Source organism: Oncorhynchus kisutch, unplaced genomic scaffold (assembly GCF_002021735.2).
Source record: "Oncorhynchus kisutch isolate 150728-3 unplaced genomic scaffold, Okis_V2 Okis02a-Okis13b_hom, whole genome shotgun sequence".
Classification (NCBI taxonomy): Eukaryota; Metazoa; Chordata; class Actinopteri; order Salmoniformes; family Salmonidae; genus Oncorhynchus; species Oncorhynchus kisutch.
In genome coordinates this window covers 207,684-223,667 of record NW_022261979.1, presented here as the reverse complement: position 1 = coordinate 223,667, position 15,984 = coordinate 207,684, and the positions used below count along the sequence as shown (strand labels likewise).

The 15,984-nt window shown below is 43.7% G+C and overlaps 1 protein-coding gene across 2 annotated transcripts in view; it reads left to right on the top strand.

Moving 5' to 3' along the window:
* The window catches only part of galnt1 (UDP-N-acetyl-alpha-D-galactosamine:polypeptide N-acetylgalactosaminyltransferase 1), a 71,537-nt gene extending 64,171 nt beyond the window's left edge, over positions 1 to 7,366 (top strand). Inside the window, exons 11-14 of one of the 2 annotated variants that reach the window (XM_031812197.1) lie at positions 2,994 to 3,133; positions 3,225 to 3,323; positions 4,308 to 4,442; positions 6,607 to 7,366. In XM_031812197.1, coding sequence (XP_031668057.1) covers positions 2,994 to 3,133; positions 3,225 to 3,323; positions 4,308 to 4,442; positions 6,607 to 6,753 — 521 coding nt within the window. In that variant the 3' untranslated portion in view covers positions 6,754 to 7,366. The remainder of the gene's footprint in view (positions 1 to 2,993; positions 3,134 to 3,224; positions 3,324 to 4,307; positions 4,443 to 6,606) is intronic. The other variant, XM_031812198.1, reaches the window with a different exon arrangement.
* The last annotated feature ends 8,618 nt before the right edge of the window (positions 7,367 to 15,984 follow it).

Sequence of the window (15,984 nt, the reverse complement as noted above, 5' to 3'; positions counted from 1 at the left end):
AGTATTATGTAGAAAGACATGACTCTGCAATTGAAATGACAACAAAAGGATGAATTCAGTGTATTGTTCCTTGTTTTGGTATTGTTAGTTGTCTAGGTCTATGCCTGTATGACCAGGACTATTTACTAAGTAGGAGAATATTAAACCTTTTTTAGCATTTAACCAGTGTTCTCTTGATTTAAAGTGGTATTTACACTTTTACCACAACATATGGATTGCCACAATTATATTTGTTCTTCAAATTATGTATTTGATTAAAACAGAAAAATGAAGTAAATAGCCCGCCTTATCTTGAATAATATATTTAAGGTTTTGTTTTTCCAGGTTTCCATTTTCCCTGTTTTCACTCTGAAAATCACATTGGATGTTCTAAATACATAACAATGCTTAAACCACATCAGGAGACCACTTTTGAGGTCTGGGATAAATCTGATACTTGTCTTTTCAGGGTGTATTTACCCTTTAATTCAAGAGGCTGTTGTTGAGCAGGTTTCTGTAGACACATATGATGGTAGATAAAACAAACACCCACTGGGTTGATGAAATAACCCTGATATCATTCTGCCAGGGAAGCTTAGGCTACTTTGTAGTTAACTTTTCATTGAGAAGTTTTTTGGGAGCCTTTCCATCTACCAGAAGACATGAGCTTCATCACTAACGGTTACACAAAGTGGTAGACTCAGGCACTGCAGAAACAGACAGGGGCATTCTCGTTGCCTCTTGACTTAGATAGTTGCAGGAAATACGAATCAGTGATGCATTCTGTTCCTGTCTTATGATAATTTGGGGGAAGTTTAAGGTCAATACATTTGTGAATATTGTTGAATTCCGTTTTAATGCCTGGGTTTCTTGAGGGCCTAATTATCATATTTTGACCAGAATGAGGCTCTCCACTGTCTATTGTTCCTTCAGTGATGATTCATCATCTTCATTGAATGTTTTCATAATTTATCTGCAGATAATTGCCAGACATTAGGGAGCCAAACTATGCAAATTAGGGAGCCAAATGAACGTCTCTCCGATGCCATTCGGTAGGCTACAGACTGACGAGATGAGTCACTCACTTTATCGTCACGGTCTGGCAAGCCCCCGACATCCTAGGAAAGGAAACCTAGGAAATCCTTAGGTTGACTTGTCACGATGCGACAACATGGACATATAACCATGTTGAATGGCAAGGGATGTAGGAGATAGAATTTATTCAGTCAGTTCGACACTTTTTATAAACTAGTCAACACTTGCTGTTCAGTGGTCAATCAGCACACAGTAAATAGCCTAAGCCGCTCCCTGTGGCTGGCTGTCACATTCGTTTGTAGAGACGGATCAAGGCGCAGCGAATGTTGAGTTCCACAGAATTATTTAATAGTGAAACTAACACTGAAACATGACTACGTGGTGCACAAACACACAACAATAAACTAACACCGAAACATGACTACGTGGTGCACAAACACACAACAATAAACTAACACAGAAACATGACTACGTGGTGCACAAACACACAACAATAAACTAACACCGAAACATGACTACGTGGTGCACAAACACACAACAATAAACTAACACAGAAACATGACTACGTGGTGCACAAACACACAACAATAAACTAACACCGAAACATGACTACGTGGTGCACATGCACAAACACACAACAATAAACTAACACTGAAACATGACTACGTGGTGCACATGCACAAACACACAACAATAAACTAACACCGAAACATGACTACGTGGTGCACAAACACACAACAATAAACTAACACCGAAACATGACTACATGGTGCACATGCACAAACACACAACAATAAACTAACACTGAAACATGACTACGTGGTGCACAAACACACAACAATAAACTAACACCGAAACATGACTACATGGTGCACATGCACAAACACACAACAATAAACTAACACAGAAACATGACTACGTGGTGCACAAACACACAACAATAAACTAACACCGAAACATGACTACGTGGTGCACAAACACACAACAATAAACTAACACTGAAACATGACTACGTGGTGCACAAACACACAACAATAAACTAACACTGAAACATGACTACGTGGTGCACAAACACACAACAATAAACTAACACAGAAACATGACTACGTGGTGCACAAACACACAACAATAAACTAACACCGAAACATGACTACGTGGTGCACATGCACAAACACACAACAATAAACTAACACAGAAACATGACTACGTGGTGAACATGCACAAACACACAACAATATCCCATAAAACACAGGTGGGAAAAGGCTACCAAAATATGATCCCCAATTAGAGACAACGATTACCAGCTGCCTCTAATTGGGAATCATACCAATCACCAACATAGAAATAATAACCCAGAACCCCACATAGAAATAACTAACTAGAACAACCCCCAGTCACTCCCTGACCTACTACACCATAGAGAAATAATGGCTCTCTATGGTCAGGGCGTGACACTGGTTATGTGTCAGTAAACAATAATTAGGCTAAGTCATGGATTTACACACATCTTTACCAGTTACAGTACATGGGATATGCAAATTCACCAGAATTATGCTCTCTCCCACAGGTGTAAAGAAATTTGACTGCAACCAGAAATCTGTAGGCTATATAATGACGAGATGCTCATGGCTCCTCCCTACCAATGGGAGTCGTTGTCCCAAAGGAAGGCAGGTGACAAGCTTAGGTCCAAAATAAGACCATAGAAAAGCTTGGGACAGATTTTGGCGAGCGAGAAACCTCTCACTTTGCCTCTTCCTCTCTGCTGCATTTCCCTGTTATCACTCACTTTGTGACTGACCGGCGCCTGTCCTATAAATAGATCGCTAGCAGATACATATCGTTCATCCTAGCGGGGGAGGGCTCGATGGACTAGCGAACTGAAACTTTTAAATGAAAAGTAGCCTAGTTATTATGAAGTGGAAAATGTAGCTGGCTAAAAATGAATCTGTAACCAGCTGATGGAAAACACTGTGTTTCAGGTGTGACGAAGGTGGACTATGGTGACATCACGTCTCGCTCGTCTCTGAGACAGAAGCTGCAGTGTAAACCTTTCAGCTGGTACCTGGAGAACGTCTATCCTGACTCCCAGATACCACGACACTACTACTCACTGGGAGAGGTGCACCCACGCTAAACATACAACACACACACACACTAAACACACACACATTCAATCAGTGATTATTGTTGGTTGTGTGATGTTCTGTCAGATCCGTAACGTGGAGACTAACCAGTGTCTGGACAACATGGCCCGGAAGGAGAACGAGAAAGTTGGCATCTTCAACTGCCATGGCATGGGAGGAAACCAGGTAATTAGAACGGCCATGGCATGGGAGGATACCAGGTAATTAGAACGGCCATGGCATGGGAGGAAACCAGGTAATTAGAACGGCCATGGCATGGGAGGATACCAGGTAATTAGAACGGCCATGGCATGGGAGGATACCAGGTAATTAGAACGGCCATGGCATGGGAGGAAACCAGGTAATTAGAACTGCCATAGCATGGGAGGAAAACCAGGTAACTAGAACTGCCATAGCATGGGAGGAAACCAGGTAACTAGAACTGCCATGGCATGGGAGGAAACCAGGTATCTAGAACTGCCATAGCATGGGAGGAAACCAGGTATCTAGAACTGCCATGGCATGGGAGGAAACCAGGTAACTAGAACTGCCATGGCATGGGAGGAAACCAGGTATCTAGAACTGCCATGGCATGGGAGGAAACCAGGTATCTAGAACTGCCATGGCATGGGAGGAAACCAGGTAACTAGAACTGCCATGGCATGGGAGGAAACCAGGTATCTAGAACTGCCATGGCATGGGAGGAAACCAGGTATCTAGAACTGCCATGGCATGGGAGGAAACCAGGTATCTAGAACTGCCATGGCATGGGAGGAAACCAGGTAACTAGAACTGCCATGGCATGGGAGGAAACCAGGTATCTAGAACTGCCATGGCATGGGAGGAAACCAGGTATCTAGAACTGCCATGGCATGGGAGGAAACCAGGTATCTAGAACTGCCATGGCATGGGAGGAAACCAGGTAACTAGAACTGCAATGGCATGGGAGGAAACCAGGTAACTAGAACTGCCATGGCATGGGAGGAAACCAGGTAACTGATCAACTGAGGACAGGACAACAGTAATGAGATTACCTTTGGTGTTTATCATAGTGACATTAACCTGAGCAACTTCTCTGACCTCAGAGGAGAGAGATACAATGTGAATTACATAAGAGAGAGAGAGAGAGGTCTCTTGTCTTCCCGTCTGACCGTGTGTCGTCCCCTGCAGGTGTTCAGCTACACGGCCAATAAAGAGATAAGGACAGATGACCTGTGTCTAGACGTGTCCAAACTCAACGGTCCTGTCATGATGCTCAAGTGTCATCACCTCAAAGGAAACCAGCTCTGGGATTATGACCCCATGGTATGTCTGTCTGTCAACAGTAAACAACCTCTCCTTGTCTTTTCTTACTACCACTGACCCTGCTGAGTGTGCTAGTTGTTGTTTTACCTAGCTACCTTAAAGTAACTGTCAAGTGTTTCCACATTTCTATTAAATATGTCATATAATTACTTACAATATGAGTGAAATATATAGTTTTCCTTCCAATGTTTTATTTCTGAAGTATGATATAAAGCTGATTTTCTGTATTGGAATGGTGTGGCCCTACCCCAACAACTGAATGGTGTGGGCGTATACAAGTCATTCAAATTATTCACGCGAGTAGATCGCTGATTGGCCAGTGCATCCTCAGGAGGATAACATCATCATCAATGAGGAAATAGCAAGCATTTTTTTAACTGTCTTTTTGACATACCAGATTGAAGTGTTTTTTCTTTAATTTTATGCTTTGGCCACATATGAATATAGGATGAGTCCACAACATATGGGTATGAGTTATCAGAATATTTTAAACTGTAAGTTGCTCTGGGTAAGAGCGTCGCTAAATGACTCAAATATATTTTAAAAACAAAATGTTTCTCTGTCTGTTGTGTCTGTAGAAGTTGACCCAGGTCTGTTTCTCTGTCTGTTGTGTCTGTAGAAGTTAACCCAGGTCTGTTTCTCTGTCTGTTGTGTCTGTAGAGGTTGACCCAGGTCTGTTTCTCTGTCTGTTGTCTCTGTAGAAGTTGACCCAGGTCTGTTTCTCTGTCTGTTGTGTCTGTAGAAGTTGACCCAGGTCTGTTTCTCTGTCTGTTGTGTCTGTAGAAGTTGACCCAGGTCTGTTTCTCTGTCTGTTGTGTCTGTAGAAGTTGACCCAGGTCTGTTTCTCTGTTGTGTCTGTAGAAGTTGACTCAGGTCTGTTTCTCTGTCTGTTGTCTCTGTAGAAGTTGACCCAGGTCTGTTTCTCTGTCTGTTGTGTCTGTAGAAGCTAACCCAAGTCTGTTTCTCTGTCTGTTGTCTCTGTAGAAGTTGACCCAGGTCTGTTTCTCTGTCTGTAGAAGTTGACCCAGGTCTGTTTCTCTGTCTGTTGTGTCTGTAGAAGTTGATCCAGGTCTGTTTCTCTGTCTGTTGTCTGTGTAGAAGTTGACCCAGGTCTGTTTCTCTGTCTGTTGTCTGTGTAGAAGTTGACCCAGGTCTGTTTCTCTGTCTGGTGTCTCTGTAGAAGTTGACCCAGGTCTGTTTCTCTGTCTGTTGTGTCTGTAGAAGTTGACCCAGGTCTGTTTCTCTGTCTGTTGTGTCTGTAGAAGTTGACCCAGGTCTGTTTCACTGTCTGTTGTGTCTGTAGAAGTTGACCCAGGTCTGTTTCTCTGTTGTGTCTGTAGAAGTTGACTCAGGTCTGTTTCTCTGTCTGTTGTGTCTGTAGAAGTTGACCCAGGTCTGTTTCTCTGTCTGTTGTGTCTGTAGAAGTTGACCCAGGTCTGTTTCTCTGTCTGTTGTCTCCGTAGAAGTTGATCCAGGTCGGTTTCTCTTGTCTGTTGTCTCTGTCTGTTGTGTCTGTAGAAGTTGACCCAGGTCTGTTTCTCTGTCTGTTGTGTCTGTAGAAGTTGACCCAGGTCTGTTTCACTGTCTGTTGTGTCTGTAGAAGTTGACCCAGGTCTGTTTCTCTGTTGTGTCTGTAGAAGTTGACTCAGGTCTGTTTCTCTGTCTGTTGTGTCTGTAGAAGTTGACCCAGGTCTGTTTCTCTGTCTGTTGTGTCTGTAGAAGTTGACCCAGGTCTGTTTCTCTGTCTGTTGTCTCCGTAGAGGTTGATCCAGGTCGGTTTCTCTTGTCTGTTGTCTCTGTCTGTTGTGTCTGTAGAAGTTGATCCAGGTCTGTTTCTCTGTCTGTTGTCTCTGTAGAAGTTGACCCAGGTCTGTTTCTCTGTCTGTTGTGTCTGTGGAAGTTGACCCAGGTCTGTTGTCTCTATAGAAGTTGACCCAGGTCTGTTTCTCTGTTGTGTCTGTAGAAGTTGACCCAGGTCTGTTTCTCAGTCTGTTGTGTCTGTAGAAGTTGACCCAGGTCTGTTTCTCTGTTGTGTCTGTAGAAGTTGACCCAGGTCTGTTTCTCTGTCTGTTGTCTCTGTAGAAGTTGACCCAAGTCTGTTTCTCTGTCTGTTGTGTCTGTAGAAGTTGACCCAGGTCTGTTTCTCTGTCTGTTGTCTCTGTAGAAGTTGACCCTGATCCACGTCAATAGTAACCAGTGTCTGGACAAGGCCAGTGAGGAGGACAGCCAGGTGCCCAGCGTCAGAGACTGTACACACACTCGCTCTCAACAGTGGCTGCTGCGCAATGTCACGCTGCCTGAGATCTTCTGACCGCCGCCTACCCACACACGCACACACACACACACACACACACACACACACACACACTGACGGAGAGAGAGAGAGTGAGAGGAGGGAAGAGGAGGAGGGCAGAAGGGACAGTCCACGCTGAATGGGATGAAGCAGGGCCCTTCTATGGTGTCTGGGAGAGGGAACATGTTTGGACTCAATGGAGGAGAGACTCATACTTTTATGAAGAGAGACTGGTGATGTTTTAAAGAGAGAGACCTGCTCCTGGAGAGACATATTGTTAAAGAGAGAGAGAGAGACCTGCTCCTGGAGAGACATGTTGTTAAAGAAAGACTCACAGAGAGAACTTCCATGGACAAGGCGGTCTCCCCAAAGCTGCAAATTCATCACTTATGTTTACCTGTGTGTGTGTGTGTGTATGTATGTGTGTGTGTGCGTGTGTGTGTGTGTGTGTGTGTGTGTGTGTGTGTGTGTGTGTGTGTGTGTGTGTGTGTGTGTGTGTGTGGGTATGTGTGGGTATGTGTGGGTATGTGTGGGTATGTGTGTGTGTGCGCAAATGCGTTCTCAAGTAAAGGTGGCTCCTTAGTGAAAACATTTTTTTCATTGAGTTTTGAAATGAACTCTGTTGAACTCATATGAAGGAAGGGTGTGTGTGTTTGTGTGTTTGAGCGAGCATGTGTGTACGTACATGTGTTGGGATATGCCCTCCTGTTGCAGTATTGTATGACTGTGCATGTATGAGGACAGCCGCACCTAGCAGTGTCTGTCTCCCTCTAGTGTTCCTCCCCTGAGTTGCAGCCTAAAGAGGGACTCAGAGAGAGGAGATGGAGACAGAGAGGGGGGGGGGGACTCAGAGAGAGGAGATGGAGACAGAGAGGGAGGGGGGACTCAGAGAGAGGAGATGGAAACAGAGAGGGAGGGGGGACACAGAGAGAGGAGATGGAGACAGAGAGGGAAGGGGGACTCAGAGAGAGGAGATGGAGACAGAGAGGGAAGGGGGAGAACTCAGAACTCTCCAGAGAAGCACCGAGGAACAATGCGCTGAACCACAAACTGAACTGAATCCCTAATTGACAGACCTGCACTCCTACAGACAGATATAGAGACAGAAATAATATGTTTGTGATATACTGAGATTTCTATGTAGACTTTTTTACATGTCTTTGTTTATTACTGTGAGAGTTCCACAGAGCAGCGACTGTAGTTTCTGTCTGTTTATGTCTTTAAGGTAAAGTGTTTAACATAGAGCTAATACGGCTGCTGGTTGACGTTGCCCATAGTCACAGATCAAGAATCAGCTTACCCTCCCCGAATCCTAATGTTAACCATTATGGGTAGGAAACAAGAACTGATCTTAGATCAGTGTCAGGAGGCAACCTGATCCTCCTCCGCTAATACACACGTGTACACACACGGCCCTGGGCCTCTGCATATCTAATGTGATGGATCTAATGATCACAGTAACACACAGACACACACATAAATAATCCCACATACAAACACAGGTTACACACGTACACACATACAGAAATAAACACACATACAAACACAGGTTACACACGTACACACACACACATACAGAAATAAACACACATACATACACAGGTTACACACGTACACACATACACATAAATAATCCCACATACAAACACAGGTTACACACGTACACACATACACACACATAAATAACCACACATACATACACAGGTTACACAGTAACACACATACAGAAATAAACACACATACAAACACAGGTTACACACGTACACACACACACACACATAAATAACCACACATACATACACAGGTTACACAGTAACACACATACACACACATAAATAATCCCACATACAAACACAGGTTACACACATACACAAACAGAAATAACCACACATACATATACACACACATAAATAACCACACATACAGAAATAAACACACATACAAACACAGGTTACATACGTACACACATACAGAAATAACCACACATACAAACACAGGTTACACACATACACAAACAGAAATAACCACACATACATACACAGGTTACACAGTAACACACATACAGAAATAAACACACATACATACACAGGTTACACACGTACACACACACACACACACATAAATAACCACACATACATACACAGGTTACACACGTACACACATACACACACATAAATAACCACACATACATACACAGGTTACACACGTACACACATACACAAACAGAAATAACCACACAAGCTGAACTAGACTGTCACTTTAATCTTCTCTATCATATCTTCTTCCTGAAGACGTCCTGATAAAACACTCCAATGGCTCCATCCTCCATGGTGTGTGTGTGTGTGTGTGTGTGTGGCGCTAACTCCATGCTAAACCCAGCCCGTCAACTCCACTCTTCTCAGCACATCAGTTTAATGCGGTTTCTATATCACTGATCAGCCCAGTGGAGCTGCATAGACTGACCAGAGGTCAGTTAAGGGCAGTATCTCTGTTTCATACATTGACTTCTATGCTTTGTATGGTTAGAATAATATGGAGGTGGTTCAGGAATGCAGTAAGTGTTTGATCATGAATGTGGGAGAGGGATGTAAGGTGTCCTACAGTATCACACTCCATAACCACTTATATCTTTCTGGTCAACACAGACCTCTACTCATATCACTCCTTTACTTAACATTTCAACACCTTTCTGCTCATATCACTCCTTTACTTAACATTTCAACACCTTTCTGCTCATATCACTCCTTTACTTAACATTTCAACACCTTTCTGCTCATATCACTCCTTTACTTAACATTTCAACACAGACCTCTACTCATATCACTTCTTTACTTAACATTTCAACACCTTTCTGCTCATATCACTCCTTTACTTAACATTTCAACACAGACCTCTACTCATATCACTCCTTTACTTAACATTTCAACACCTTTCTGCTCATATCACTCCTTTACTTAACATTTCAACACAGACCTCTACTCATATCACTTCTTTACTTAACATTTCAACACCTTTCTGCTCATATCACTCCTTTACTTAACATTTCCACACAGACCTCTACTCATATCACTCCTTTACTTAACATTTCAACACAGACCTCTACTCATATCACTCCTTTACTTAACATTTCAACACCTTTCTGCTCATATCACTCCTTTACTTAACATTTCAACACAGACCTCTACTCATATCAGTCCTTTATTTAACATTTCAACACAGACCTCTACTCATATCACTCCTTTACTTAACATTTCAACACCTTTCTGCTCATATCACTCCTTTACTTAACATTTCAACACAGACCTCTACTCATATCACTCCTTTACTTAACATTTCAACACCTTTCTGCTCATATCACTCCTTTACTTAACATGTCAACACAGACCTCTCTACTCATATCACTCCTTTACTTAACATTTCAACACCTTTCTGCTCATATCACTCCTTTACTTAACATTTCAACACCTTTCTGCTCATATCACTCCTTTACTTAACATTTCAACACCTTTCTGCTCATATCACTCCTTTACTTAACATTTCAACACAGACCTCTACTCATATCACTCCTTTACTTAACATTTCAACACCTTTCTGCTCATATCACTCCTTTACTTAACATTTCAACACCTTTCTGCTCATATCACTCCTTTACTTAACATTTCAACACCTTTCTGCTCATATCACTCCTTTACTTAACATTTCAACACAGACCTTTCTACTCATATCACTCCTTTACTTAACATTTCAACACAGACCTTTCTGCTCATATCACTCCTTTTCTTAACATTTCAACACAGACCTTTCTGCTCATATCACTCCTTTTCTTAACATTTCAACACAGACCTTTCTGCTCATATCACTCCTTTTCTTAACATTTCAACACAGACCTTTCTGCTCATATCACTCCTTTTCTTAACATTTCAACACAGACCTCTCTACTCATATCACTCCTTTACTTAACATTTCAACACCTTTCTGCTCATATCACTCCTTTACTTAACATTTCAACACAGACCTCTCTACTCATATCACTCCTTTACTTAACATTTCAACACCTTTCTGCTCATATCACTCCTTTACTTAACATTTCAACACAGACCTCTCTACTCATATCACTCCTTTACTTAACATTTCAACACAGACCTCTGCTCATATCACTCATTTACTTAACGTTTCACTTATCATTTTGGTTTACCTCTTTTTAGTTTTTTTTGTATCACACGCTTTTATCAGTTTGCCAGTCTGAGAGATGACATCTATCATTAACTATTTCAACCTCCTCTGTTGGGGGAGGGGTTTACACACGGTTCTGACATTTCATTGGCTCATCTTTGCTGTGGAGGTGGGGGGGGGGGGGGGGGGCTTTACTTGACGGATTCATGTTTGATTGAATGACTGTATGATAAAGATGTGTGATTTCTGATTGGTGGATTTTGACTGTGAGACGGGCGAGGACTGTTTGTATGTAAAGGATCGACTCTTGTCGGGGAGGGGTGGGGTTTGTTTGATTGATAGCTATATGAGTTATATCCAGGCTTCCACACTGAGCTGTTTCAAACGTTGTAGAAATAAAAGTCAGAACGTTTACAGAACACCACAACGACAACATGGACTCCTGTCTCTCTCTTTACTCACATATTCATGAGACCACAGATTATCTTGAACTCAGTCCACCGGTGATCAGTCCACCGGTGATCAGTCCACCGGTGATTAGTCCGCCGGTGATCAGCCCGCCAGTGATCAGTCCGCCGGCGATCAGTCCGCCAGTGATCAGTCCACCGGCGATCAGTCCACCAGTCCGCCAGTGATCAGTCCACCGGCGATCAGTCCACCAGTCCATCAGTGATCAGTCCACCAGTGCTGGTCTGACCTAAAGAGATGTGTTCTATTTCTATGGTTGATTCTGGGTTTCTTGACTGTTTTAAACCTACAGGACTGCATCTCTACAGGAACAGGGTTGGAGTTATAACCTACAGGACTGCATCTCTACAGGAACAGGGTTGGAGTGAAAACCTACAGGAGGGTAGCTCTAGGAACAGGGTTGGAGTTATAACCTACAGGACTGTATCTCTACAGGAACAGGGTTGGAGTTATAACCTACAGGACTGCATCTCTACAGGAACAGGGTTGGAGTGAAAACCTACAGGAGGGTAGCTCTAGGAACAGGGTTGGAGTTATAACCTACAGGACTGTATCTCTACAGGAACAGGGTTGGAGTTATAACCTACAGGACTGCATCTCTACAGGAACAGGGTTGGAGTGAAAACCTACAGGAGGGTAGCTCTAGGAACAGGGTTGGAGTTATAACCTACAGGACTGTATCTCTACAGGAACAGGGTTGGAGTGAAAACCTACAGGAGGGTAGCTCTAGGAACAGGGTTGGAGTTATAACCTACTGGACTGTATCTCTACAGGAACAGGGTTGGAGTGAAAACCTACAGGAGGGTAGCTCTAGGAACAGGGTTGGAGTTATAACCTACAGGACTGTAGCTCTCCAGGAACATGGTTGGAGTTAAAACCTACAGGGCTGTAGCTCTCCAGGAACATGGTTGGAGTTAAAACCTATAGGGCTGTAGCTCTCCAGGAACAGGGTTGGAGTTAAAACCTACAGGGCTGTAGCTCTCCAGGAACAGGGTTGGAGTTAAAACCTACAGGGTTGTAGCTCTCCAGGAACAGGGTTGGAGTTAAAACCTACAGGGCTGTAGCTCTCCAGGAACAGGGTTGGAGTTAAAACCTACAGGGCTGTAGCTCTCCAGGAACAGGGTTGGAGTTAAAACCTACAGGGCTGTAGCTCTCCAGGAACAGGGTTGGAGTTAAAACCTACAGGACTGTAGCTTTCCAGGAACAGGGTTGGAGAACCCTGGTTTATACCCAAGTGTTCTTGCTGCTTAGATCTATATAGTAGCAGATCAGATTTACTATATAGCGATGTTTTGCTGAGTCTGAGATAACTACTAGGCCAATGAAACAGCCACCTTGTGTACCTATACAGTAAAACAATGGCATAGGCCAGATTGTGGATATGGTGCCATCTCTGACACTTAACCATGAAATGCTGATGGTTATAGCATTGATAGCGAAGCACTGTTCCAGTCCAGAGATGCTGAATCCAGATATTACCACAGATCTTTCTGATGTCAAGAGTATTTTCATTAAAGCACTTCTCTATTTCTTTCATAGTTATAGAAGACACAACAGCCTCTATAATGAGTCTCTGTGGAGGGAGAGGAGTGGCGTACTGCCTCTAAAAGTCTCTGGGGAGAGAGAAGAGGGGGTACTGCCTCTAAAAGTCTCTGGGGAGAGAGAAGAGGGGGTACTGCCTCTAAAAGTCTCTGGGGAGAGAGAAGAGGGGGTACTGCCTCTAAAAGTCTCTGGGGAGAGAGAAGAGGGGGTACTGCCTCTAAAAGTCTCTGGGGAGAGAGAAGAGGGGGTACTGCCTCTAAAAGTCTCTGGGGAGAGAGAAGAGGGGGTACTGCCTCTAAAAGTCTCTGGGGAGAGAGAAGGGGGCGTACTGCCTCTAAAAGTCTCTGGGGAGAGAGAAGGGGGCGTACTGCCTCTAAAAGTCTCTGGGGAGAGAGAAGAGGGGGTACTGCCTCTAAAAGTCTCTGGGGAACATGACACTAACGATGAAGTTAATAGGTAAAAGGAATGTGAGTGAGTGTGTTTGTGTGTTTTGGGGGATGGAGGGCAAAGTAAATTCTTCACATGTGTGCATAGCGAGAACATATTGGGCATTAAAGGTAATCCAGCAATGCTATTATGTCATCATTGGACAGAGTAGATGTTGTGTTGAAGTTCTATCCTGCAGGAGAGACCAAGGTCACCTATACCCAGCTGTGGCAAGCTGTGTGTCCATGAAGAGTGACAAGTCTATGGGTCATCCAACAGGAGAGACCAGTCTCACCTATACCCAGCTGTGTGTCCATGAAGAGTGACAAGTCTATGGGTCATCCAACAGGAGAGACCAAGGTCACCTATACCCAGCTGTGGCAAGCTGTGTGTCCATGAAGAGTGACAAGTCTATGGGTCATCCAACAGGAGAGACCAGTCTCACCTGCACCCAGCTGTGTGTCCATGAAGAGTGACAAGTCTATGGGTCATCCAACAGGAGAGACCAGCCTCACCTGTACCCAGCTGTGTGTCCATGAAGAGTGACAAGTCTATGGGTCATCCAACAGGAGAGACCAGTCTCACCTGCACCCAGCTGTGTGTCCATGAAGAGTGACAAGTCTATGGGTCATCCAACAGGAGAGACCAGCCTCACCTGTACCCAGCTGTGTGTCCATGAAGAGTGACAAGTCTATGGGTCATCCAACAGGAGAGACCAGTCTCACCTGTACCCAGCTGTGTGTCCATGAAGAGTGACAAGTCTATGGGTCATCCAACAGGAGAGACCAAGGTCACCTATACCCAGCTGTGGCAAGCTGTGTGTCCATGAAGAGTGACAAGTCTATGGGTCATCCAACAGGAGAGACCAAGGTCACCTATACCCAGCTGTGGCAAGCTGTGTGTCCATGAAGAGTGACAAGTCTATGGGTCATCCAACAGGAGAGACCAGTCTCACCTGTACCCAGCTGTGTGTCCATGAAGAGTGACAAGTCTATGGGTCATCCAACAGGAGAGACCAAGGTCACCTATACCCAGCTGTGGCAAGCTGTGTGTCCATGAAGAGTGACAAGTCTATGGGTCATCCAACAGGAGAGACCAAGGTCACCTATACCCAGCTGTGGCAAGCTGTGTGTCCATGAAGAGTGACAAGTCTATGGGTCATCCAACAGGAGAGACCAAGGTCACCTATACCCAGCTGTGGCAAGCTGTGTGTCCATGAAGAGTGAGCTGTCAATCGGTCAGCCTCTACAATTCAGAGAGGAGGACATTCCTACTGATCAAAGGTAAGAGGAAGGATACGACACCATTCTTCCATCATTTGGTGTGTTGTTGATGGTGGTGGAGATCTGGTGACTGAGACACAGACAGACTGTCTGACAGACAGACAGACCCTTTAAAGCCACTATGCTTCTTTGAGACTCCTCTTTCAAAGTCACAGAGATCTCTTCATCATGGTATTGGTACCATGGTATTCAAAATAATTGGCAACTGGTCATTTTCATACATGGCCCTAAGCATGATGGGATGTTAATTGCTTAATTAACTCAGTAACCACAACTGTGTGGAAGCACCTGTTTTCAATATACTTTGTATCCCTCATTTCCTCAAGTGTTTCCTTTATTTTGGCAGTTACCTGTAGATTGTTAAGACTCTAACTTGAAATGACAAGTGAGTGACAAGTCTATGGGTCATCCAACAGGAGAGACCAGCCTCACCTGTACCCAGCTGTCTGTCCATGAAGAGTGACAAGTCTATGGGTCATCCAACAGGAGAGACCAGCCTCACCTGTACCCAGCTGTCTGTCCATGAAGAGTGACAAGTCTATGGGTCATCCAACAGGAGAGACCAGCCTCACCTGTACCCAGCTGTCTGTCCATGAAGAGTGACAGGTCTATGGGTCATCCAACAGGAGAGACCAGCCTCACCTGTACCCAGCTGTCTGTCCATGAAGAGTGACAGGTCTATGGGTCAATCAATAGAGTTCAGAAAAGGAACCATTTCCACTGAACAAATGTACAAATCAGGGACGTAATGGATGTGAATGTAGTTGACATTCACCTTTCTATTTTGTAAATAGCGGAATGCACCAATAGACCCACTAATTTTGTGTTTACGTTTCTTGTCTCTGGCTTCAGCGTTTACCCACCATATTACATCACCATACAGATGCCTCATGCTTTCCCCCTATTGGGTCATTCCAAAAGAATTCATCACTTTCTGCCTGCACCCCTTTAGATTTGAAGGAACCTTCTCAACGTGTTGCCCGTAGAAGTGGTCAGAAAGTGACTTTTTGAACCTGAATGCCAAAACATTGGCCATCCTACCATGAGACTTCCATGTCTTCATCAATAACAAAATATAAATGTTGACTTTGATATCATTTGAAAGCGTAAAAACAGGGTTATGAAACTATTTTATAATTTTTTTTTTTTTTTAATTGCGTTAACGGAAATGATCTGAAAACGCATGAAGTGATTTTTCTCCTGTTGTAGCTTAGACCCTATTTTACATTGTCTGAGGTGTTTATGTTGTGCCCAGCATCAGTTGAGACACAGCATTCTCTTGAATACAAGGGTGGGTGTCATTTCAATCATAGAAACAGAAATCATAGAATGGGCCTATACCTTCAGAAAGATGGCC